This window comes from Acartia tonsa, chromosome 12 (assembly GCF_053477335.1).
Source record: "Acartia tonsa isolate MP-2025a chromosome 12, ASM5347733v1, whole genome shotgun sequence".
Lineage (NCBI taxonomy): Eukaryota > Metazoa > Arthropoda > Copepoda > Calanoida > Acartiidae > Acartia > Acartia tonsa.
The window spans coordinates 26,546,335-26,573,101 of record NC_137271.1 but is presented as its reverse complement, the minus strand read 5'-3'; the positions used below and the strand labels follow the sequence as shown (position 1 = coordinate 26,573,101).

Here is a 26,767-nt window from a genome sequence, read left to right as displayed (position 1 = left end):
GAAATGAAGGTTTTGTCTGTCCTCTAAGATCTTACAAACCAATGAAAATATTTGATCCCAGGATAATATTTTAGGTTATTTTTACTGCCATTCCATTTCCCTCAAATTTGAATAGTTGCTTAGGATTAGCCGCTTATAAGAAAAGTAGAGATTCAATAAATTAATATTAAAGAATTTTATATTGAAATAACAGGTTTCACTAGCCAAAACAAAGGCGTAAAAACAGTTTTTCTTTGTGTATTATATTCCTGCTAAGATAACCTTTCGATTTCCGATAAAACCTCGACATAATATTTTCCTCGATAACTTCTGGTTCTTTCAAATATTAATTCCATAGTATAAAAAAAGAATTACTGACTTTGTTAGGCTGCAACTTTGATGTTATTCTATTGTACTGTATAGACAATGTATCTGGGTGTAAACTACTAAATAAAAGTTGCCATGAAGTAGCAAGTTGTGTTTATAATTATCTATGTTAAGTTTGGCTAGATTCTCATCCTTAATTCAACAAAAAGCATTAACGTTTTTAATTATTTCTTTATTTGTTAAGATATCGCTAATCACTAAACAAATCGAGTTCTTCATTTTTATAAGCTTTAACAAGATCCCGAGGTGATTTTAGTCTATTTAATTTTCTAATTTAAGTCTTTGGATGTAAGATCTTACTAGTATTGTTGCTGAGCTACTAGTATGGAATTAGCAAGATTAGAAAAACACTGTCAAGTTTTATTATTTTCCTTGTTTTATTCTAGGGAACACTTTCTTTACATTTTCAATAGAGAATTCAATAAAGTAGTAAGGTTTTTATTTGTCCGTTATGATCTTGCGAAGTTTGTCTTTGTCCACAGTGAAGAATCTTGATATCTATTTCTCCAAATTTCATATGTTGCTTTAATAGCTAGAATGGTTGCTTTAAATTGTTCATGACATATCTCTTCGTAATAATTAAAGGCATTATGCTTAGGAAGGGGGTTCATAGCTAGGAGGTGGGCTGTTTTTTACATAAGTCCTCAAAGTTTTATGATAATGTTTACCTATTCGTTAGCTTACCCACTTTGGGGACTTTGATTGAATTTTAATTGGTTGCTTCATTAAGGCAAGCGTCCAAACGTTTCAACCTTTTATTGTAATCTATGTAAGAAGTTTATTTTGGGGTCCAAGTATAAAATTATAATTTTCAGTTAGCTGTTTACTATAATCCTTATGTTTGCTGATCTAATATATTTTCTCAAAAGAATGGATCTTTGAATTCAGCCAATAGCGTCGAAAATATAAAAAGATCCTATATATGAGATATTACTTTAAACCAACAATTTAAAAATACCGACTTTTTGTTATTACCCATTTTTTCTCTGTCTGGTTGCTAAGATCTTGCTAAGATTTTTTTAAACCAAAACAAAAAATTGGTGGTCGATTTCAACTCCCCCCCTCCACAAAACCTCTAGGGGCGTAGCCGCTAGTATTTAATAAATTACAAATTATTTCAATTTTATTGAATAGTTTATTAACCTACACTAACACTTATAGAGTAGTTGCACTACTTAAAATAAAATCAAATCTATTTTTGATCCTTGATATTGAAACGCAAAGTGTTATAATTGGCCGCCAAATAATTCATTTCGAATGGAATAGTACAATACTGTATAAAAATCAGGGATCTCGAGGAATAAGACAATGTAAAACAAATTTATGTACACCACCAATTAATATACATTAGGATATATAAGTTTTCCGGAATTTTAATGTTAGGGGGAGATTTGAAATCTGCTTCAAATTTTAAGGATTTTTTATAAAATTCGTTTTTTGTATAATTCTTTATCTAAAAGCGGAAATACAAATTAAGTTAATTAATTTTGGCATCTGTGATTGGTGGATTTAAAAAATATGCGCTCTGATTGGATATCGTACATCATTCAACCAATTAGAGCGCAGGTAGTTTAAAATCCACCTATCCTATTGGTCAAAATTAATTAACTTAAAATGTATTTTCGCTTTTAGATAAATAATTTTACAACAAACGAATTTTATAAAAAATCCTTAAAATTTGATGCAGATTTCAAATCTACTCCCTACATTAAAATTCCGGAAAACTTATATCTCTTAATGTACACCACCAATTAACATATGTACATACATATGTACTATTTCCCTATTAATAGATTAATAATATTATTGCAAAAGTTTATATTGTACAATACAAGAAATATTTAATTCAATAAAATATTAAAGAGTTTTAAGCCAACTTATGAGAAATCGAGTTTAAAAAAAAATGGGACAATTTAATTTACATTCCAATATTCCCTACCTCCTTGATAAAGGATTTAAGTTGCCCCTATAGACATAAAAGTTTCTAAAACAGTAGAATATTTTATCTTGTTAAACATGTTACTATTCTGTGATAATACTTAAATAATGACTTTGGAACCATATATTATCCTCGATAAATTTAGGACATCGCCGAAAATAGATTAGTAGTAAGTTTCCTTCTTCAAGGATCGCAAATACTGTGTACCTCCAAAGGTATAAAATAGTCTAAAACCATTCCATAGACTCATATACTTAAAACTAAAATAAAATAGTATGAAACCATTCTGGGGCATATGTGAAGCTTCCCTAATAATAGATCTTAACATGAAAGCAAAAAAACTTACTATTTATACATATAATGGATTTATTTACAAATTTCAGAAACTTTTCATTTACAAGTAAAATGTTTTATTTAATAAGTATATTTGCGATTACTTTTATTTAATGAAATCTTCCAATTTTTAACATTTACAAAACGGCCTGCTTTATTGCATCAAGATCCATGACAGATCTATATAGGAAATAAACGTCTATAAATGAGCTCGAGTCTTCCAATGGTAGAGTGTTGTAAACTCATAGTGCTCCAATAATCCTCATTAAACTCTCACTGACCAAAGCGATAAGACCTTTATTCTATTTGTTTATAAAATGAATTAAGTTTTTAACTTCATGTTGATATTTGAATTACATTGAAGTATTTAATCCTTATTTCATAAATAAAAAATATACGTTCATAATAGAGTAAATCTAAGAAAACTCTATTTAAAAAGAATTCGATTGTGGCGACACTTCTTTTGTGTTAAAATATTAAAACTAAAATTTTAATCCTATTAACTCTTTGGTGATGGTAATGTGAAAAAAATATAATTGAAAAAATCTTTTTAAAATCATTTAAATTAATAAATATTTACTTCTTTCTTTTAAATAATAATGGCGGGGGAGGAGAATTGATTTATTGAGAAATAGATAAATAGATATGTACTTATAGAAAACTAGCCAATAGCGAGATAGTTATATTGAGCCAACTCTAGTTGTTATATGTCAGCATAAGACTGTGGTTATTATGTTATTATTAGATTAGCGTTAAACGTTTGGTGTATGAATCTAGAAGTCAAACCAGCTTCTTTAAAGGGTTTTAAGAGTCATATATATTTTCATATTAATTTTTTTAGCATTTTGGATAAAATTTTGTTTTGGATGTTGTCTTTCCTGTTTTTCAATCATTGTGCATAGTAAAACAAAAGTAATATGCTGAAAATAGAAATAGAAATGCAATTGAAAGAGACAGAATCACACTCTGTTGGAAAGATTATTACACTAGTTCAAATTTTTGAACCAATAATTTTAATCTACAGAATGGTTAATTTTGTGCATCACAATACTATTAAAAAAAAAACTTTTGACAGCACCCTAAGGGTCAATAAATTGATATACATACCCATTGATGATATACAAAATACCCCATCTGTAGATTAAAATTAATGGTTGTTAGTTTGGACGCTACTATAGCTTGTAACCAACTAATCAAAATCCAACAAAGTACCCAATATTTTTAAGCTTATAAATAAGATAACTTGATGAAAAACTTTGGGTACCTAAATAATTTACATTCCATTGTTTGCTATCCCCTGCAAAAAGAATTTTGTTAAACTCAAAACTAAAATGAAACGTAGTTATAAATAAAAATTATGTAATAGAGGACAAAATATAAAAAAATGCATAGCGTTTGTTTCATCCTTTGGGAAACAAATTATATTGAAATTACAATTGATATTAAATCATTAAATATTGCGCAATTATTAGTGGCAAAAATGCATTAAATCAAGGTGTAATTTTTAATGGGATTTTTCTATATGTATGAGTCAACTTTGAAGGATACATTAGATACTAAGTACGATACTGATATCAAATTCTACTGCTATGTCAGGCGCAAGACAATGTTTCTTACCGTGGTATAGTATTATGTATGAATGATTTTATGACAATAGTCGAACTATTAAAGGGTTGGTGGTCTATTGGATGGTACTTAAACTAATGATATATCTTTTAAAGAATGAGACTCTTGTCAAAAGAAAATATCTAGATCAATCTTTTAAAGTTTTGCCATTTAGAATAAATTTTGTTTATATAATTTATGTTTGATATCGGAAAGATAATGTCAAAATAAGTTCATTCTCACAAAGTGCCAGTTGAGCACTCAAACCCCAGCAAACTCCCATAATTTTTGAACTAATATGCTGGGGCTCTAACCCTGCGTGGCACCCTTTACGTAATATAATCTGACCTAAAAGTAATAAACAAACAAACGAAAAATTTCTTCCAATTCTCTAATTTTTTAATTAGTGCTCATAATTGTGTGATAGCGCCCCAAAATGCCATTAAATATTTCAGAAGTTTATGGTGTTTATAGAAAAAGATAATGAAAAATGCCCAGAATGGGACCCAGAAGAGGTAAAAAAAGAGATTTAAATACAAATTTACAAAAAATAAATTAAATACAGGTCAAATTGGAAGCCTTAAATTTAGCTTTTTGTTCTGATTTTAAATTTTTTTTTCGATTTCAAGGAATTCAAAATTAACCGTCTAATCTAATTCCAACAAATAAAGATTTTAAAAATATACAAATTTGGTGTTCCAATTTTACCTGTGTGCATAATTCTAGAATTAATATATATGCAAAAATAGCTTTGAATTTATCTATATATAAGTAAGAATATTTGCTTTTATGTAAAATTACTATTTTAGATTATAATATAGTGCTTTAGTATATGTAAAAATATAAAATGTATAAATTTGTATATAATTTAAAAAATAGCTTTTGAAAGTAAGTCCCATGTACCCTTTGAAAGTAAGTAAAGGCAACGTTGTTAGATTTATTATTATTCAAGTTTTTTCCAGTTATTTGTTCAAAAAGTTTGATAATGATTGTTAATTATAATATGTCACAATTTCTTTATATGTTCTTTCCAATCAATTTCAAATTTAATAATCTATCAAAAACTAAACCAATAGACAGAGGATTTTTTGGTAGAACATGCTATACAAAAAAGTTGATTTAAATATTATCCAAATTTTCACCATTCTTACCTTCAACACTACTTTTTTATTCAGCAATTAAATATTTGTCTGTTCTGTTCTACTTAAGTTATTTATGACACCCCTAAATTATAATTTAATCAAATACCTTGGTAAAGTCAAACGGAAAATTTCTTTTACATTATACTTTGAAATTTGAATTATAAGTATTTGATTATTAATCTCAATGTTGGAACAAAAATTCTCCATACTTCAATAATTACTGGGATTCGTCCTTTTTATTGTTTTGGGTCTAAAAGTCAGCGTTTTTTTTATATTTTAAATTCAAATATCTTGCTAAAGTCAAACTTACAAGAATTAATTAATTAGGTTTCCCATTGTAGGAAGGCTCCTAATAGGTCTTGAGGTTGTTTTAGGCTATTTTGTATTTTAGGTTTAAGTCATGGAATGTTTTTAGGCTATTTTTCACTCCGTCCGTAACCTTAAAAATACAAAGCCCCTAGATGTAGGGGCGCAGCTGCTAGTAAATATAAATAGAAAATAGATAAATAGAATATAGAACTTTTTTTTGGTAAATGTTTATTTTTATTTCGCAGAAACGATCCAATTTCTATAAATGCAAAATGATTTAGCATTGACAGAACAATTCAAAAGGATTCTATAAAAAAAGATTTATACAAATAATAAATCAAAAAAATAATGAAAAAATATATACTTAATTTTAAGAAAATTCATTTCATAACTCATAAGTAGAGATGAAAAAGAGTCTTACTTTATGAATTTACTAGAAAAATAACTGAAAACCATTCTAAGACTTAAATCTGAAAATTGAATAGCCCAAAACCTTTATAGTACCTCTGTGAAGCTTAACTAAAATAGGGAACACAATTGGTTCAGTAGTTATGAAACCTTAATCTTCAAACAAAAAAACTCACTACTTTATATAATGCAACTAGCGGCTGCGCTCCTAGTATCTAGGAGCTTTGTATTCGAAGGTAAAGAAAGTGAGAAAATAGCATAAAAGCAAACTTAGATATAAAATTAAGTAGCTAAAACCATCCAGGGACCTATAAAAAGCTTTCATATAATTGAGAACTATATTAGTTCAGTAGTCAACAAAATCTTTAGTTAGAGACAAAAAATCTTACTACTTTAATAAAAATAACATGTTTAATTAAACTGTGTTGATCACTCTATGTTACTTTATAAAATAGGACTAAATGCTACGCCCATAGCATCTTGGGGCTCTGTATTTAAAAGAGCAGTGAGAGGCTGAAATCTGAAAAAAAGAAATAGCCTAAAACAATCACAGGACTTATGTGAAGCTTATCCAAAATAGAAAACCCAATCGGTTCAGTAGTTATTTAGATCTTAAACTTCAGACAGAAAACTCTTACTACTTTAATAATTAGATAAGTAAACGCAAAGCTTCAATTAGGATACATTTTCCAGTCATTGTATTCATTAATTAAAGTACTTTTTAGATGACTTAATCTTATTGCAAAGTATATGTAAAGTGTAAAGTTTACAACTTTTTTTAGTGCAATAATTGAAGAAATAATTGTGTGAAAAACAAAACATGATTTCATTAAATTGCCAACACTCAACAAAAGTTGTGTAAAAAAAGAAGTTTTTTAAAAAAAAGTTGCGAAATATCTCAATAAAACTTTCAATCCCCCGTTTTGATGCCAAGTAAAATATTTAAAATATATAAATCACTGAGTATGAATTTATAGTCTAAAAAGGTAATCTTTTGTTAAGCATTTTATGTCAATTTACCTGAAAAAATTAAGTAGATAATCATTTCAATTGTACTTCCTTCAGTTATTGTATTTCTACTTGTGGCTTCACTCCTAGCATCAAATGACTTTGTACTTTAATGGAGAAAAAGGAGAGAAAATATCCTAAAACCATACCATGACTTAAATTTGAAAATTAAACTACAGGGTCATTCAAGAGAAATGATTTTAAAAAAAACTTAATTATGCATAGAAAATAAAACAATTATGTAAAATCCTTTATATATTTGGAAAACCTATTATGAGACATTTATGTTTCAAATATTTGAAAATGATTATTTCAATAAATTATGTCCTAAAAACCGGTTTTTCCAAAGGCCTTTTTTTTGAAGATTTATTGATTTAAAGGTTGTAAAAAAATGTGCACCTTTTTTTAATTCAAATTGCGCGGCTTGTGTTAATAGTAGAAAAATGTTATGCAAATCGTTAGAATCGTCATCAGCTCTATTTTTTTACTACATGAAAACCTTTCCAGTGCTACGCATGGTATAGGAGCTACAAGGTAAAATGTTCCAATTTCTTAAAACTTTTCAACCTTTTTCTCAAATTTTTCAACGTAGCTCCTAAACTATAAAAAGCACAAAAACGGTTCTTATATTTTCAAAAATTAGAGCTTATGACGATTCCAACGATATGCGCAACATTTTTCTACTATTAACACAAGCCAAGCAATTTGAATTTCAAAAAGGTGCACATTTTTTTACACCCTTTAAATCAATAAATCTTCGAAAAAATGGCCTTTGGAAAAACCGGTTTTTAGGACATAATTTGTTGAAATAATCATTTTCAAATATTTGAAACATAAATGTCTCATAATAGGTTTTCCAAACATATAAAGGATTTTACATAATTGTTTTATTTTCTATGCATAATTAAGTTTTAAAAAAAATCATTTCTCTTGAATGACCCTGTATAATGAAACATAAGGATAAAAAGGATATCTTAATTAGTTGAGTGAATAGCTAGATCAAACAATAAACTGTTTAAACTATTTTTGTATTATATATAGTAGACCTCTGCTTTTGAATTATATTGTTCTTGTTTTTGTTCTTCAAAATTTAAGTACTTTTTACACATCAAACTTAATGATGTAATTAATTGAGCAAAAAAGCTAAAAAATAACTTTATTTTAAGATATTAATAAAAGTTTACTCCTTGATAAAGGTCATGGTCAGGTTTTAAGCTATTCCGTATTTATTTAGTATTATGGCAATAAATAGACAGACATGCTAATAAACATAAGCACGTTACTTTAAGTAGTGGAGCTTGAAGGATAAGACAATGGACGAAATCTTTTTTCAATACCCCTTCTTTAGATAATAATCATTAGTGGAAAAGTTTGTACCAACAAATCAAGATCTAATTTTTTAGACAATGAACCAAATTTAGAATTAACATAAACTAAATATTTGTGAAAATTTCATATATTTTTACTCATATAATGATAAATTTTTACTGCTGCGCTATAAATCAACATTTTAATCCTTGTTTTGTATAAACATAGCCTAAGAAAAAGTTTCGTGTACTGCAACTAAAAGCTTTTAGTGTTCCTACAGTGTGTATTTTTTATGCTACGACTAAGGCTATACACATGAGATCGAATCTCGGCTTAACACCGCGTCATAACTGATGGCGTTTAAAATGGTTCCTACTGCTGCTATGTCCGATGCACGACAATAATAGTTAGAATAGTTAGGGGGAATGTATTTGCCCAAAACAGGGCCTCTCATTACCATGCACAGTTGGGTCGTGCAATCAAAGAGTTGCTTTTCTGATGGGTGTTACCTTACCTAATACCCTGGGTGTTTGAACAGAAAAGGAGAAACTTGGCTATCTTTGGCTGTTGTTTCTAACGTTAGAGTGGCAATGACAGCAGACTCGCCCTCATGAGTAATTGACGAGGTACAGTCAATATTAAATATGTAATATTTGTCTTATGAATAATTTTAGTTCATAATGTTAACAATCACTTTTACTTCTAATTATAATTTTCTTTTCCTTTAATATAAAGAAAAATACCTTTATCTCTTAATTAGTGGCTACTCCCTTTGCTTCCTATGTGGGGCCTAGCCTATCTTAGACCTATATGAAGCTTCCCTGAGTATTGTGGACCTTTTATAAGATTTTACTTGACACATACATTTGAGATGATTATTATAAAACTATATTTCTTACTTTATTTTATTTATATAATTTAGAGGTTTATACTTTATAGGCCTTTCACGTGAAATAAAAGTTTTATTTGTGGTTTTTTAAAAGCAACTTAAAGCAATATATTTCACAAAAAAAAGTTTTACATTAAATGCGCAAATAAAAAAAGAACAATGATGACAACATCCTTGAAAGCGAACCTCAACAAAGCACACAAACAAATCAACATTGACATGAATAAAGTAACATAAATCTTTTTGTTAAAATCTGTTTAAAAAATACTTAAATGCAATATGGTTTCTACGGACATACCTACATTTTAAGACTTGATTTAAGAGACACTTCGCTGATTTCATAGTGCCTAATAGTCCAAGAAATTAGCATTCCAAAAATCATATAAAGTTTATCATCTAAAAATTTGAAATAAAATAAAAAATTCGGTTTATAAAAGGATAGTAAAAGTCCACGAAGTATTTCTTTAGAAAGTAAGCTAAAACATCGAGAAAATGTACAATCAATAAAATTTATCTTGAAAAGTGGTTGTACACTGTACAGTAAAGTTTCTTTAATGTCGTAGAATTATTCTTTATTTATCCTGGGGGAGGATGATTCCACCCTCCTAAAACCTCCAAGGGTGATAGTGTTGAGCTATTTAATCCTTATACTAAAGTAACAGGATGTTTGCCTGTTTGTGTGTCTGTGTGTACCGAAGGATCTCGCTAACCGCTGAACCGATCGGGTTCTCCTTAACAGGGTAGCTTCTCATAGGTCCCGGGAAGGTTTATAACTATTTTCTTGGGGGGTTTGGGGAGTGGGACACCCCCAACTCCCCCCAAAAATGAAAAATACCCCCCCCTAAATTTTTTTTCACTTTTTCTTTTAGAATCTAAAATAAGAAATTGGGTTATCAAATTCGACTCCCCCCTCCTCAAGTGCCCCTAGAGACCTCTAGGGGCGTAGCCGCTAGTATGTGATAAGGCGTAGCCATTGTTCCTAATTACAAATTTAGATATTTGTTGAGTTTCCTGTTTTTGATTGACTAAAATACTTTTCCCTTTTCCCCCCTTTTTACTGTATTTTTCGAAGTTAATCTAACTCTTCTCGTTATTCCGTCCAATGTAATGTATATAATTACATCTTATCTTAAAATTACCCCTTTCATGCTATTGTTTATCAAAAAGATGTTTTTTTTTCTTATAAACAATGCTTCCTAATAATTTATTTAGAGGAAAGTAATAAAGTTATAAAGAAGCTACGAATCTTAAAATATAAAAATGGCGTAATTTAATAGATTTAAAAAGCTTGACTCGATATAATTGATTATGACAACATTAAAACTTGCAATTCATAATAATAAAATAATATTTCTTTGATTTTTTCAAAGCGAAGCTTTTCTGTAATTACAATCTGTAGTCTTTTATACCTTTATTTTGAGCAAGGAGGGAGTGGATATTTTTAAAATGGCTTTTTATAGGTTATTTTAAGTTAGGTTAGGTTATATTGGGTTAGGTGAATGCCCCACAGAGTTAGGTAATTGGCCCCGCAGGGTTAGAGCCCCTCGCAGGGGCTAGAAATAGGAGAAAAGCTACTGTGAAAAATACGAAGAATCGCCCCTTAAGGTGCGATGTTACGAAAGGGATTATACCCCGAGTTCTCTTAATACTTAGTTTAAACACTAATTGTTATAAACTGAAGGGGTAATTTTGTTTTTCATGATAAATATCAATGAGTGTATATCAATTTATCGACCATTATCTTATCCCTTTAAGATTTCTGATGTTTACTCGTATGGATGTGGCAAATTATTTTATACGACAGTAATAATTGAAAAAAGTATTTTTAACCAACATGACAACATCACCCATAAAGCTATACTTAGAAATGACTTTCAATAATTTGATGTTTTCCCCCAAGGTCCTGTAAAATATTTATCCTGTAGATTAGGCATCCCCTAGTTTAAATGCTTTGCATGTTTTTATATAATCTTATTATTTACTAGTTTCATGGTCACATGGCTGCTAACATACAAGCTAAATGAAATTAAGTAAAACAACTACTTCATTTTTTGGCTTAAAAACTTGAGATATGACATTTTTATGGAATCCTGATTAGTTTGTCCAATTTAGCAGTGTCTTTTATATTTGAGATATAGTCATTTATTATCTATTGTCTTATCCCTTAAGATCTCTGATTTTTAGCATGTTCCTACTCATTCCTTTCACTGACTGATTAATGTTTGTGTAGATGTTGAGACATGCCTAACCACCACATATGTTGAGATGGCTGAAAAGGCTGCTAAAAAGACAACGCCAGCCAAAAGGACCCGTAAGCTATGCTTTGTATTATTTATTTTGCTTTTACATTTGCTTAAAAGCGGCTGATTTATAGCTAAACTCTTTATTTTGTATAGAATATAGATTTAGTATTCCCTCACCTCCTTTTTCCTCCCTTTTATCTCCTCTTTCATTTCCACTTCCTACTCATTTTCTCTTCACTTTTCAATTAACTTTCCCTTTTATTTTCCCTTCACACTCCCTTCACTTTCCCTTAACTATTGTTTCACTTTTTCTTCACTACTTCTCTTCTCCTTTTCTTCACATTCCCTTAACTTTCTGGTAATTTCCCTTCCCTTTTGCTTAACTTTTTCTTCATATCTGCATTACTTCCCCTTTACTTTTCCTTCAAATAATCTTATCTTATCCATCCTTACACTTTCCCTTCACTTTCCCTTAACCTACCCCTCACTTTTCCTTTACCAAAACCATTTCTTATAGCATTATCTGCCATTCATTAGCCTAAAATATGCAGAAATTAAAAAATGTCGCATATCAATGAAAAATAAACGAAGCATTTTTAAATTGTTTAGCTATAAATCTGCCTCAATAATTAGTTTAAATTTTTAGTTGCTTTGCTTATTGTTATATACTTTTCTTTATAAAATAGTTAGAAAATGTTTATTGTCAAGAAACTGTACATTGTAGGCTACATAAAAAGAAATTATTTATACAAAATACTCCATACTTTTAGACTTTTAAAATTTTTTATTAAGGGGACTTTATTGCTTATTAAGGGTATTTGGTTAAATCCAAGCACCCCAAGAATATGAACCTAGTAATAGTGTCTAACTTTTAATCTTTGTGACGTAACAAAAATCGAAGGATGAGAGGGGAGGTGGGAAAGGAAACCCCTAAAAAAGAGATGGATTTTTGTTACGTCACAGAGATAAAAAGTTAGACACTATTAATAGGTTCCAAGAATGTTCGTTAAGAATTAGGGAATGCCTTTGACTGTATAGATGTTATATAAATGTTAGGCTTCAAGGTTAATTCGGATCGGATTCTACTCTTCAGGGTATCTACCTATTGGTCCTGTGGTGGTTTTAAGCTATTTTCTCGGGGGGTGGGACACCCCCAACCCCCCCAAAAACCAAAAAATCCCCCCCAATTTTTTTTTTTTTTTTTTTTGAAGGAGATTTCCATGGTCCTTTACGATTTTTGCAATAATTTTTTTTATCACCTCTTGGGGCAAAGCCCCTAGAGGCTAGGGGCGAAGCCGCTAGTGTAATTAAAGGAAACAATTTTCAAAATATATGATAATAGTTTCAAGTAGGGCTCGGCAGCGGCGCTTCAGCAGAAAATCAATCTTTTCAGAATTTTATTTTTTGCCCAAAACCGGGGTTAAATTTGATTCTTATGCGCGGTTGCCAAGCCCTGATTTCAAGTTTTCTTTTGCGAGAAGGTAAATTAAAGCAATAATTTTCCGAATTTGTATGATGTGTCTTTGTTACCAGACTAAAGTAAACATTACATTTGGTCCTTATAAAAAAGGGAAAAGAAACATTTAAGTTTATATTGTTCGTTGGCTCTAAAATTTGGGTTCTTTCATTTCATTCAGGTTGGTAGTCCAATTCTTTATATGGATGGTTTAAGCCTGGATATTATGACAGGGAGAATTTAGTTGTCAATATAGGTTGCTACATTATTCCTCATTTATTGGTCCATAGTTTCCTCCAGAAGTATAGGAGGGGTTAGAGAATTAGCCAGCTTGAAGGAACATTTTATTGGAGTAGGCGAAAATAGGGTGCAACATTCAAGTAATTATATATCAATTATTTTTCATGTGAAATGTAATATTTAGGTGGGACTGGAAGGAAGCATAAAAGGGAGAAATGCACACTTAGTGCAAAATTACCTCAGGTAAGTTTTTTTTTTCTAGATGTGCAACTACTGTATAGTGTAAATATCCAGCTGTTCGTTTGAAAAAGTGTTATTTTTTATCTAAATGTTATTTGATGAATCAACATTAAAATATTTCTTGAAATGACGATTCCCGTAAACATATATGATGAACTTTAATACTTTATCTATTTTATCCATCTCTATAAATATTTACGCTCTGGCTGTTTTAATTTGTAAAGATTCCTTTGAATAATGAATATTTAACTTTGTTCGAATGGGAATGAGTTTATCAGTGAAGCAACGCAACTAGTCTTTAATTGGAATCTTTGTTCAAATATCTGAATAATATTGTTGAATAATGATGTTTATTTGTCTGACTTTCTGATAAGCTAAACTTCGCTGTTTATGATGTTGTCATCTTTGTTTACTCTTAGGTTTAACATCATTTTTTACCTTCTCAAGAGGGGAAGATTGATTTATTACTGATTTTAAAGGGTGTGCAAAAAAACTAATCACTTCACAATCTTTAATATAAATGCCACGGTTTTAGTCCTAAAATGATAAAAAATCATGCCCAAGTAATGACAATACGCAAAAAATAATGATTAGTGATTGTGAATAATTTGTAGGAGGAGTTGGAGTTTCTGAAGAAGAACACAAGATATGATGAACAAGAGTTGAAAGAATGGTACAGGTGTGTAACTATTATTCCAGCTCTCAATCTGATTCATTTCCACTGGATTAAAACCAGTTCTGAGCCATACTGAAAAATCATGTATGGATTGTGTTACACAAAATTTTCTACGAACATAAAATATTTAGAAATCATAAAATTGATTTCTATTTGGTTGGGCTTTGACCAATTCCACTTGGGGGCCAGCAAAATTGAAATTAATCTTTATTCAGAAACCATTCATCCAAACACCAAAAATTGTACTGCCTTAAATATTTTTTTGTTATAGTTAGTTTCAGTCTTTTTAATAATTTTTGTTGATTGAGCCTCTCTTTTACAATATGATCATACAATTTGGTGCCAAAAAGTTTTAAAATACATTTCATTTTACAACCAACTATATAAAACTCAGCCAATGCATGCGATTGCATGGCGATTCAGAAAAAAATTACATGATATTCAGAAAAGTCTTAAAAACTTGGACAACAAGATTTGAAGTTTTATAATACATGATCTTTTAAAATAATTAAATATATGATAATATTTAGTTTTAAGCTAACGGGAAGGTTAGGTAGATTTAAAGCTTCTCTAATGAAACCGATATAAGCGTCAAAAAAATATGATTCTAAAATACCTTTAGATTATGGCTTTCAGAGCAAGCTCCTATGAATTCTAGGTAATTTGAAAAAAAGTTCTAAGCTGTTGTTTCAAATTTTAATTCTCAAGAAACAAGACTATTGAGAATAAATAGCTAGTTTTATTGGGGACTGTACTAGCTTAGTCTTACCTTTACAATCCAACTTCATTTTTCTAGTCATGTTTACCTTAAGGTTGTAGTAAAAGTTGTCGCAAATATAGGTTTAAAATAATAATTCTTTGTAAAAAGCAATTAACATACTAAAGTTTAGGTTCATTGTGATCTATCTAAATCTCACCTGGTTTAGTCCAGTAGACTAAAATTCTATTGGTTAGGGACCCAATCATTTTAATAATTTTACTCATATGTTCTCAGTTGTGTAAGAGGTTTTTAAAAACTATTGTCCTTATATACATAAAACCATAGTAAATTTGAAAGTGGAATGGGCATTGAATTTTTTTTCAGAGAAGTGTACTTCCTAACATATAAAATTTTTAAGACTAATTAAAGCTTAAAATATACGCAATTTTCTTAAAATATTTCTTCTGTTTGAATGTCGAATGAATTATATATATATGAAGTCTGTTACACATTCTTGTTTTCTCGCCTCTTCAACCATATAGTATTTAACAACTTGTTCCTGCCTGCAAAAAACTAGATGATAGAACTGCTTCAAAAGTTATCAAAACTGAAAATTTAATACGTATAATGAGTTTTAATTTAATCTATTTATTTTAGGGGATTCCGACAAGACTGTCCAGAGGGAGTGTTAAACAAGGAGAAAATATTGGCCATGTATTCTCAAATTCTTCCAGCAGCTAATGCCCAGGTATAGAAAAATACTGGCCATGTATTCTCAAATTCTTCCAGCAGCTAATGCCCAGATATAGAAAATACTGGCCATGTATTCTCAAAATCTTACAGCAGCTAATACCCAGGTATAGAAAATACTGGCCATGTATTCTCAAATTCTTACAGCAGCTAATGCCCAGGTATAGAAAATACTGGCCATGTATTCTCAAATTCTTACAGCAGCTAATGCCCAGGTATAGAAAATATTGGCCATGTATTCTCAAATTCTACCAGCAGCTAATGCCCAGGTATAGAAAATATTGGCCATGTATTCTCAAATTCTACCAGCAGCTAATGCCCAGGTACAGAAAATACTGGCCATGTATTCTCAAATTCTTACAGCAGCTAATGCCCAGGTACAGAAAATACTGGCCATGTATTCTCAAATTCTTACAGCAGCTAATGCCCAGGTATAGAAAATATTGGCCATGTATTCTCAAATTCTACCAGCAGCTAATGCCCAGGTATAGAAAAATACTGGCCATGTATTCTCAAATTCTTCCAGCAGCTAATGCCCAGATATAGAAAATACTGGCCATGTATTCTCAAAATCTTACAGCAGCTAATACCCAGGTATAGAAAATACTGGCCATGTATTCTCAAATTCTTACAGCAGCTAATGCCCAGGTATAGAAAATACTGGCCATGTATTCTCAAATTCTTACAGCAGCTAATGCCCAGGTATAGAAAATATTGGCCATGTATTCTCAAATTCTACCAGCAGCTAATGCCCAGGTATAGAAAATACTGGCCATGTATTCTGAAATTCTTACAGCAGCTAATGCCCAGGTATAGAAAATACTGGCCATGTATTCTCAAATTCTTACAGCAGCTAATGCCCAGGTATAGAAAATACTGGCCATGTATTCTGAAATTCTTAGAGCAGCTAATGCCCAGGTATGGAAAATACTGTCCATGTATTCTCAAATTCTTACAGCAGCTTTTGCCCAGGTACAGAAAATACTGGCCATGTATTCTCAAATTCTACCAGCAGCTAATGCCCAGGTATAGAAAATATTGGCCATGTATTCTCAAATTCTTCCAGCAGCTAAAGCCCAGGTATAGAAAATATTGGCCATGTATTCTCAAATTCTTCCAGCAGCTAATGCCCAGGTATAGAAAATACTGGCCATGTATTCTGAAATTCTTACAGCAGCTAATGCCCAGGTATGGAAAATACTGTCCATGTATTCTCAAATTCTTACAGCAGCTAATGCCCAGGTACAGAAAATACTGGCCATGTATTCTCAAATTCTACCAGCAGCTAATGCCCAGGTATAGAAAATATTGGCCATGTATTCTCAAATTCTTACAGCAGCTAATGCCCAGGTATAGAAAATATTGGCCATGTATTCTCAAATTCTTCCAGCAGCTAATGCCCAGGTATAGAAAATATTGGCCATGTATTTTCAAATTCTTCCAGCAGCTAATGCCCAGGTATAGAAAATATTGGCAATGTATTCTCAAATTCTTACAGCAGCTAATGCCCAGGTATAGAAAATACTGGCCATGTATCCAGGGGTTAGCAAGTTGTTAGCAAGGGTATATAAGGGTAATTTAAATTCCTGTTTTTAAATACATATATTTGTTTATTTTAGACATTTGTTGACCAGATATTTCGGATATTTGACAAAGATGGCAATGGTTCAATCGACTTCAAGGAATTCATCAGTCAATATCTGATAACAAATATACTAAAACTTTCCACTTGTTTGCAAAGCTTTAAAAATAAAATTGGAAAGAAAAAATCAACATTTTAGTTAAAAAGATACATTCTTTTTAATTATTCAATTCAATGAAAATATTACAACAACATAATGGGCTAAATCCCATGAAATTGATTATACTTGCCTATAAGTTTACTAAGTCTTATGTAAGGCTAAGGTATCCCGTATGGCTAGCCTAGTAAGTTATATAGGATGACCTAAAATGGGGAGGGGGTGATTCTAAGATGAAATAAGGAGAATAGCCTAGAAAAAAAGAAACATTCTGTACAGGCAGAATCACAGGATCCAATGACTTTTAGAGTAGTTTTCCCTTCAAGTAATTACCATTTTATATCTAATTTCAATTTTAATATCGTCTTCTTTTTTTATATTCATCTCTAACTTTACACATTTAATTTCAACATCCTGGTAAGTGATAATTATTTAAAAAGCATTTTGCATCATTATTTAAATGTTAATAAATACAACACAATTGCATGAAAACAAAGTTAATATAATAGATTTATAATCCTAGATGGCCAGTCAGATATAATAATCTGCGCAAAAACAGAATTTAGATTTTTGTGTATATTTAATAGCATTTCATAAAATTTTTTAGAAAGCTGATTTTCCCGTGATAAATAATGCATTTCTAGGAATATAGATTTCGTTTTCTATGCTGCATTAAAAACTAAAGATTTTAAAATTTCTTGTTGAGAATATCTTAACCATTGTGCATCTACTCTATAACTTTATTTGTTCATTTGTATTAGATTTTCCGTCAGTATCTACTTGTAACGAATAATACTTCCATATTGTTTGACATTACAAGAAAAAGGAATTTATATCCATAGGCGGAAAGGTTTCATCGTGTAATTCTTATTTCTTAAAAATAGATATCAGACCAAATCCTATAACATTTACTTGAATAGTCTTAGGTTTAGGGTATCCTAAGCCTTGCATAGTACTCTATAACTATGTAAGGCTTAGAAAACTCTAATTTCTAATCTGGCCTATGAAATTATACAATTCTGTTGGACTTCCAATCAAATTTTATTTTTTTAACTGTTAAGTTTAGGAAAGTGGAAGTGACAGCAAATTTTTATGATTTTTATAAGTAATTATATTAATGCTGCGCTTCTATGAGTTCTATAAGACTATTATAAAGTTTCTAGACTGATTGAGCTATTATTGTTAGGGTATTAAATTAAATATGATAATATGGAGCGTTTTATCTTATTCTAGTTACTATTATTTATTGAAAAAATAATCCCTCTTTTATCATATGTTTAGAAATTCTTATTGTTTCTTAATGAAATGAACAAAGTGTATAAAAAAATTTGCCTTGTGACGTCATAAAAATGAGGGATTATCCATCTCTCTTTTAGGGGGTTTTCTTTCCACTTTCTCCTCACATCTCTCTCATTTTTATGACGTCACATTGCTGGTTTTTGAGACACTTTGTCCAGCTACCACCTATTGAATTAAAAAAATAACTTTGTCTTCCTAAGATATATCCTTACAAATATTTACACCCCCAAAAAAACTTAAAATTGATGCAAGGCGAGGGTAATAAAAAGTTTTGAAAAAAGAAAGAATTGCTACTCTATCATATCGTAGTAAATTCATTAATCTAACTGGAATTGTTCTAGAAAGTCTAGATACTCCTTCACAAATTTGATGAAAGTCTTCAGGTCAATACTCAACTCATGTTAAGACGTTTATACATTTCAGACAATTTTACACAGCAGCAAAAGTAACAATTTGAGTTTTTTTTTTATACTTAATTTTGGTCATATCGTTATATAAAAGTAACAAGATGTATGTGACACTGCCTTTGCAAGTGTAGGTTCTCAAATGTCCTGGGAATGTTTAGAGCTGTTTAACAACCCCCCTTCATCCCAATTTTCTCTCTTTTTCTTTTTAAAACTGAATTTAAACTTAAGACTTACCATTTGGCTATAGCTAATTTTAGATTTTATCTGAATGTAAATCAACCTCTTCTTTTTTCATTAATGAATGGCGAAACCTTACTAGAAATAACTGGATTTTTTTGTATCCATTTTTTTACATAATTGACTATTACAAAAGTCTAACAATGATTGTAAAAAGATATTGTGGTACAATTTTTGTTTAAAAGTTTATATTTTCTATGGATAAACTTTATCCTACCCTATCATATAGAGTAGTAAGTTGTTTTTGTCTGCAGCGAAGGATCTCGGTAACCGCTAAACCTATATGGTTCTCCTTTTCAGTGAATCTTCATTTGGGTCTATGGAAGGTTTATAACTATTTTTTGAGGGTATCTCCACCCTCCCAAGATAAATCACCCCTAGAAAGAAACAGCCCCCTCCCAATTAAAAAAAATAAAACGTATATTGAAATTGGGGTCAACTTTCCTCCACTCAACCTTTCCATTATTGGCCTTAGAGGCTTCTAGGGGGGTGTAGCCGTTAGTAGTTCTTTATAGCAAACTAACTAAAATCTTAAAGGTTTTTATTTTAAATACTTTATTTTTCCACATCTGTTTAAAATTCTAACATAAATCTATTCAATTTTGCTTGTTTTAAGAAAATATTGAATGAAAACTAAAACCTGATGGATTTCTTTTGTGACAGGAATTCATGTTGGCTACAGATATGACTGCTAGGTGTGTTGCTACATAACAATCATTGATGCATTACAGACAAACAGACAGACAGACAGACAGACAGACAGACAGATAGACAGTCAAAAAAATAGACAGACATATAGACAGACAGATAGACAGACAGATAGACAGACAAATAGATAGACAGATAGACAGACAGACAGACATATAGACAGAGCTATTTAAGCATTCCAGACAAACAGACTACCATGCAGGTAGACAGACAGACAGATAGACACAGCTATTTATAGAATTTTTACGATGAGTAATAAATTATCTCAAGAGTTTCATAGACGATATTCTTAACATTTAGAAAATTGACAGGTTAAAAAGTGAAAGGGTTTCATCAAATATTATCAGATTTTTAATTAGGAAAAACAAGAAAAACCTCCACTTTCCAATTATTTATAATTTATCTCTGAATAAGAGAAGGGGGGTTGTGTACGACTAGGCACTATGTGGGAAACAGCCAGAAAAATCTACTAATGGGCGTTATGTAGCAACATAATTCTAGTGGGACACCAGAGGAAAAACTGAGATGGGCCTTCAAAATGTATGACAAAGATGGCTCAGGTACTCAACCAGGGAAGGGAGGGGACATTGGACTTTAAATAAAATTGTTACCCAAAGTTTTAAACAAGTTTTAAAATTGCTTAACCCTGCGGGGCAATCACCTAACCCAATATAACCTAACCTATTCTAAAATAACCCATCAAAAGCCATTTTGAAAATAAGACAAATCGCCCCTTAAGGGGTAGTTTTTTTTATTATCATTGGGTTTGTAAATCAATTTATTGTCCATTGTCTTATCCCTTAAGATCACTGCATTATAAACAAAAATAAAACATAGATGTATTTTATCTATCTATTTATTCATCTATCACAAAAATTATATTTAGATAAATTGATAGATGGATAAATTTACATTTTTGTTAGTTAAGATAAATTGTTTGTTAGACTTTTAAATTTTTTTCTAAATGGATACTTTAATTGTTCTTTGATTGTTAAAACTTTATTTTTACATTAAAACATTTACTATGAAGTAAGGACAATTATATTCATAATTATCTTAGTAATAATAAAAATATAACAAATGGATAAAGAACATTTTAGGTATTGTCCATATATCATTAAAAATGCCATTTTCATTGGATATAGCACAAAATTCAGACATACAGACTGGCGGACATGCGAATATATCATACTTATATAGTAGCGTCGCTACTAAAAACGTGAACCTTCACTTATATATTTTTTCCTAAACAACTGTGAGAAACAAAATTACCCTTTTTCGAGTTAAAATCATTTGATGAAAAGTTTGGACATTGAAAACTTACCGGTATAATTTACAGTCCAATGTCCCCTCCATCCGTGGTATTACCAAAAACTTGCATAAGAAGTTTTTATTAACTATCACATAAGAAAGTAAAAACAATATCATGCAATAAAACAATTTATGATAAAAGAAACTTTGGTTTTATTTTGTAAATAATAATAGTTAAGTAATGTTTAAATTTTTCTCTTTTAAATTCATTTTATAAGTAGTGCTTCTACACATTTTTTTTCTCAGTATTTTAATTCAATGTTTTTTTAATCCTTCTACATTTTTTTAATTCTACCTACCTCCTGTTTTTTTTTAATAAACAATCCCCTGTCCTGTTTTCTCGCAAATCACAATATTATTAAGTATTTTAGTGCACAAGGTTTCGTGATCTTTATATACAGTTAAACAATTTTTGTTTTCTTAATTTTGCTTTTGAAATATATATTTTTTTTAAACAACAATTTAATTCTATTTTGATTTAAGCTATTGTTTCAAAGCTGCACTACTTATTTAATTTAAACATATTTGTCCTTGTTTTAATCTTTTTATTTATATTTTAAGGTGAAATAGAATTGCCAGAGATGGTTGAAATTGTGGAGACCTTGTATGAACTGGAGGGGGTTAGTAAGGTAATACATCATTAGGTGGTTTCTCTCACAGTGCACAGTCGAGCACATAATCCCGACCCCCTAACACACACATCTTTTGCTATACATAAAAAGGTTGGCGTTGTTTTTCGTTTTTTTTTAAAAGTCAGGTTAGCCCCGCAGGGTTAAGGTACTGCAGGTATAAGCCTCACAGGGAATGGACATGAAAAGAAATAATAATTAATCTAAAATTTTTCAAGTGAAGGGGGTTTAATGCTCGAGAGTTATTTTGTGGAAAAGTACCTAATTTTTATATATCTCATTATAAACTGAAATAAATACATAGGTGACAGCTTCTGAGAGGGCCAACAAAATCTTTTCCTTTCTGGATGTGAACAATGATGGCTCCATCAATGAAAATGAATTTGTCAGGGGTAAGTTATAGTGCAGATTTACTAGTTATATTCTACAAATATCTAATGTTTACAAAAATAATACACACGGATTAAAGTAAAATATGGGGTAAAGCAGGGTTACGGGATAAGAAATGGACGATAAAATGATGTATATTGCAAAAGAAGATAAACAAAATTACTCCTGTGTAGATTGAATTACTAGTTAAAAGTTTTCACACTATAGTTTGGAAACAAACTATTAAATTCAATTAAATATTCAATGTTTTTGATCTAACGAATAAGATAACGTTTTTATAAAACTTTGGATACCAGATTGATTTACAGCCCAAAGTACCCTCCCTCTCAGAGCTAAAAAGTAAATATTTTTGTTCGGATGAAAATTCATCTGTCTACATCTGATAACAGCCGAGTAACTGTTACTGAGATCTTACTAAATGAATTTGAATATTTAGGATGTTTGGCAGACAACCAGCTCATTTCCATGCTGAATTCTGGTGGTGTTAACAAGGAAAATTAAGCAATTCATGCATATTTTTTTATTTTTAAAAATCGTATTTACAAAAATTAAGCATTTCCCCTAAAAGTGCCTTGTTGTGCACAGAAAACGCCCTTATTTTTCAAATTAAAACAAGAAGAGGGGGGGGGGGGTAGTTTTTCGTTTGTTTGTTTATTACATTAGGTCAGGTAAGGTTAGGTTATATTGGTTGCTGGGTAGCCCTTCAGGGTTAGGGCTCTCTGCAGAGGTCAAGCATAAGCAAACCCTCCCCTTATTTAAATTTATTAAAAAAATTTAGCAAGGTTTCGGTGCTCAATATGTATTTTATGCAAAATCACCGGTTTTTCTTAATTCTAATTTTACTTATTTTCTCTTTAAAATTTCTTCCCCACTTTCTTTTACTAAGTTTATTAAATCTAAGTTTAAATTGTATGTGACTATGTTATGATTGTAATTGTGAAGTTTTTTTTTGCTTTTTTGTCTCGAAGTTTAACTATCTGTAATTTTTGTCTGTAGTTATTACGTAATTTTAAGTATTAAAATGTTTTTTAAGTTTTCAAATGTTTTTAAGTTTTCAAGTTTTTTAAGTTAATTTTCTTATCCTTATTTTTGTTTAAATTCATGTAATTTTATTTTTATTTTAAAGCATGTTAATAGTTTGATTTTCTTTGTCTGTTTAAGTTTTAGGAATGCTATAACTAGGTATATGCTATCTATAAAATAGTTTGATATACTTAAATTTTAGATAGTTATATAGAAAAACTAATACACAATGCATATTTTTCTTATTTGTTTGTTCGATTTTATTTTCCGTTTCTTTCCTTAATAATATGTAACTATACTATATAGGTTACATGTATGATTTAGTTTTAGTTTAAAATCTAAAAACAATTTTTTTTGAGACTAGCTGCTTCGCCCCTAGGTGGCTCATGTAGATCAGAAAAGTAGCGGAAAACCAACCTAAGACATTTTTAAAGCTTTCCTGAAAAGATTTTTAGATTCAGACAAAAAGATACCACTGTATACATATAATATTAAATATCATGTGAATATTATTATAAAGTTGTAAGGTTTTTGTCTGAAGCTTAAAACAACAGAACTGATTTAGTTCTCCTTTTAAGGAAGCTTTACATAGGTCCCGGGATGGTTTTAGGCTATTTTTTTATATCTAAGTCATTAGAAGATTTAAGAATTTAAGATTTTTCTGTTCCCTTCTTGCCCCTTTGAAGTTTTGGAAAAAAAAGAATTACAGACAGACAGAACAAAATGTATGAGTAGTTTTGTATTTTGAATGCTAAATAAACATTCAGTTAATTTTAGTTAAAATTAAAATATTTAAATATTAAACTGCATGTTGATATGTTATTTTAACCCCCAGGGTTTGCGCCATAACCAGGAATCAATGAGGCTGTATGACGGTCCATGAGGTACATTCAGGTCCCATGAGTAATGGGGCACTTCTGTCAGCTGATGCATCCACCAATCGCCAACCAAGTATTTAGGTCACGTGATTTACTAGAAGATATTCACCAATTAGAAGCCTTGATTTTGGATCATGTGGTCTTTTTGGTTATTTATTCAACCAATCATGAGTCCTAATTTACTAAATTAAGCTACGTGAAAATATAGCATTTTTATTGGTTGTGTTTTCTTCCAATCATCAAAATAAAGCTTAATTTCTCAAGAAACATTTTATTCATAGATATCATTGTATGTTTTATAATATAATAATTATTAAAAAAATAATTACATTTTAAGGTTATCAATCACAAATTTCATCAAATTATATCAACAATATTGTAAGTAAAGTTATACTTTGATAATCAAATATAAAACTGTTTCTGAATATAAAAATACCGTCTTTCTTAAAAACTCCTGCCTTTCAATTTTAAATGCTATTATTAGACAGGATGTTCGTCGTTTTATATTTATATGTTACATTTTTTTCTTTTAGCTTGTTTACAAGTTTATTTAGAATTGGCATGCTGTTGCAATAGTCTTATAAAGTATAAAAGTAGGATGTTCGTCTATTGTTTGTCAATAAAGATCTTTAAATATGTTAACGATGGTTAAATAAGATCAAAATTATATGATTTATATTTTAAGCATGAACTACATAGATATTTCAAGAAAATTTAGCAAAGTTTTAATTAGCTTTGACGACACCTAAAATTTCAATATTTTTAATACTGTAAGTATTAATGTTAAAAGCATGTTTTAGTTAAACTAAAATTTTTTTTCTAAACTTTGTAAAACTTAAACCTATAACCCCCTTACTCTATAATAATATAAAATCTTGAGAATGGGGATTATGGGGGGCATAGATGTCCAAGGGGTGATTACCCTCCTCAAACTTTGAAACCCTTTATTTTACACCCATGAAATTTTTGAAAAATGCATTAAATTACCTTTCTCAAACCTTCATTGATTAAAAAGGGTATTATACCGTTTTGTCTTAGTTTAAGTCACCTTGAACTTAACAAAGCATTTGATAAAAAAAAACCTTTCTTTTGTTTCTTGGGCTATAATAAAACTTAGAAGCTTAATAAATTATTAATAGTTATTTTTATGAATTGTTTGATACATAGTTTAAAAAATAGGAATTAATGTGTGACAAAGTAGGAATATTTGAAAAGCATGAGAGCTTATAAATTCTGCTTTTTTAGGCTTTGGATAGCGAGTGATGCTTTACTGTAGTCATTTTAATTGTTTTAGTACCAAAACTACTCTTTAATTCTACGTTTTTGTGATTATAATACTAAATTTCTTATTATATCAATGAGGGCTTGACGTTATTCTTATTTTTAAAAAAGGGGAAAGCAACTCATTAGATTTTTATCTATTTGTTGTAATTGGGTTCTTTCTAATCATCTTACATCAATTAGTGTAAAAAAGTGAAAAAACTCTATTGGTGTTAGAGTTAAGAAAACCAAAAAAATTTAATATTTTTAGAATGTACATATAAAAATTTATTGTTTTAGAATAGATTTACTTTATTTTAGATGTATTTTTTTCAATTTAAGTGGTTATATAATTAAAGAAATATTATGATATATACAAACAAAAAACTTTCTGAAATCATTGATTTTTTAGTGTAGATTATTTTATATTTCATTAAAGATAATTTTCTTTTAAAAGTTTTGTATTATATGAGTGAAAATTTTATATTCAATATATAATAAAAGTTATCTTAAAATATGTGTTACTAATAATAAAATATATGTATAATAAAAGTCAGAAATAAATTAGCATTTTAAGTTAAGAAGTGGTCATGGCTGGTATAACATCGTCATGTTATAGTTTATAGTTAAAACTCCAGGAAAACCAGTTTTATCCAGAAATCTTTTTTGTCTGCTTGTGTTTGTGTCGAATATTTTCAGTGGACTTTGTCTGCTAGGAGAAAAGTCATTAAGCGGCATTCTGCGCTAGTACCCAAGTTTTTAGGAATTGGCCATGATAAGCAAAATTGCATTATTTCTATTACTTAATGTCCAAAATGTATTTTAGATCAATTGTCAAATTTTGAGTTAATATAAACTGTGAGAACCACATCAATCCAATCAATGTTAATTTATTTCTGAAAAATTAAATGACTGAAAATAATATGTGTAAACTGTTTATTGTAATGTTAATAATAATATTAAGATTAACTTATATTAAATGTATCTAACTTAAGAATAAGTGAGTCTATGATTAGCGCAGCAATAACTATAAAATCACCAGTTAGAGCTAAAAGGAACAGTAAACTAAGTAAAGTTATAATTTGAAGAGAAAATATTTAGAAAGAGATTGTAGATTCTGGACTGCCAAAGATATCTCTATTTATCAAGCAGTCACAGACGGACGTACAGACTTAATTTTGAGTAGCTGCGCTACTGAAAAAACTGTTTTGAAAAAGTGTACTGTATATATACCAAAAGTGTTTAATAAACGTTAAAGTTCAATTTGTAATTTT

The 26,767-nt window shown here is 29.7% G+C and overlaps 1 protein-coding gene across 5 annotated transcripts; it reads left to right on the top strand.

The window, feature by feature from the left end:
* The first annotated feature begins 4,681 nt into the window (after positions 1-4,681).
* LOC145333841 (neuronal calcium sensor 2-like) lies at positions 4,682-26,756 on the top strand. 5 transcript variants are annotated; one of them, XM_080179097.1, is made up of 13 exons: positions 4,682-4,758; positions 5,123-5,155; positions 13,431-13,489; positions 14,101-14,165; positions 14,785-14,820; positions 15,520-15,610; positions 17,232-17,302; positions 19,966-19,989; positions 20,504-20,562; positions 21,875-21,942; positions 22,247-22,334; positions 22,769-22,825; positions 24,192-26,756. In XM_080179097.1, exons 1-13 carry the CDS (start codon positions 4,734-4,736, stop codon positions 24,236-24,238), a joined length of 723 nt encoding a protein of 240 aa, XP_080035223.1. In that variant the 5' UTR covers positions 4,682-4,733; the 3' UTR covers positions 24,239-26,756. The 5 variants fall into 5 exon arrangements, with proteins under 5 accessions (XP_080035223.1, XP_080035221.1, XP_080035224.1 ...); XM_080179095.1 differs by lacking the exon at positions 5,123-5,155 and adding an exon at positions 11,538-11,618 and having other exon boundaries at positions 4,697-4,758; XM_080179098.1 differs by lacking the exon at positions 5,123-5,155 and having other exon boundaries at positions 4,697-4,758.
* The last annotated feature ends 11 nt before the right edge of the window (positions 26,757-26,767 follow it).

What these genes read in the sequence shown, in the direction of transcription:
- LOC145333841 (XM_080179095.1), top strand. Translation starts at nt 4,734, where the DNA reads ATGCCCAGAATGGGACCCAGAAGAG. An exon ending in GCTACAGATATGACTGCTAG is followed by an intron (nt 19,990 to 20,503) that starts GTGTGTTGCTAC and finishes ACATAATTCTAG; the next exon opens with TGGGACACCAGAGGAAAAAC. An exon ending in GTATGACAAAGATGGCTCAG is followed by an intron (nt 20,563 to 21,874) that starts GTACTCAACCAG and finishes TTATATTTTAAG; the next exon opens with GTGAAATAGAATTGCCAGAG.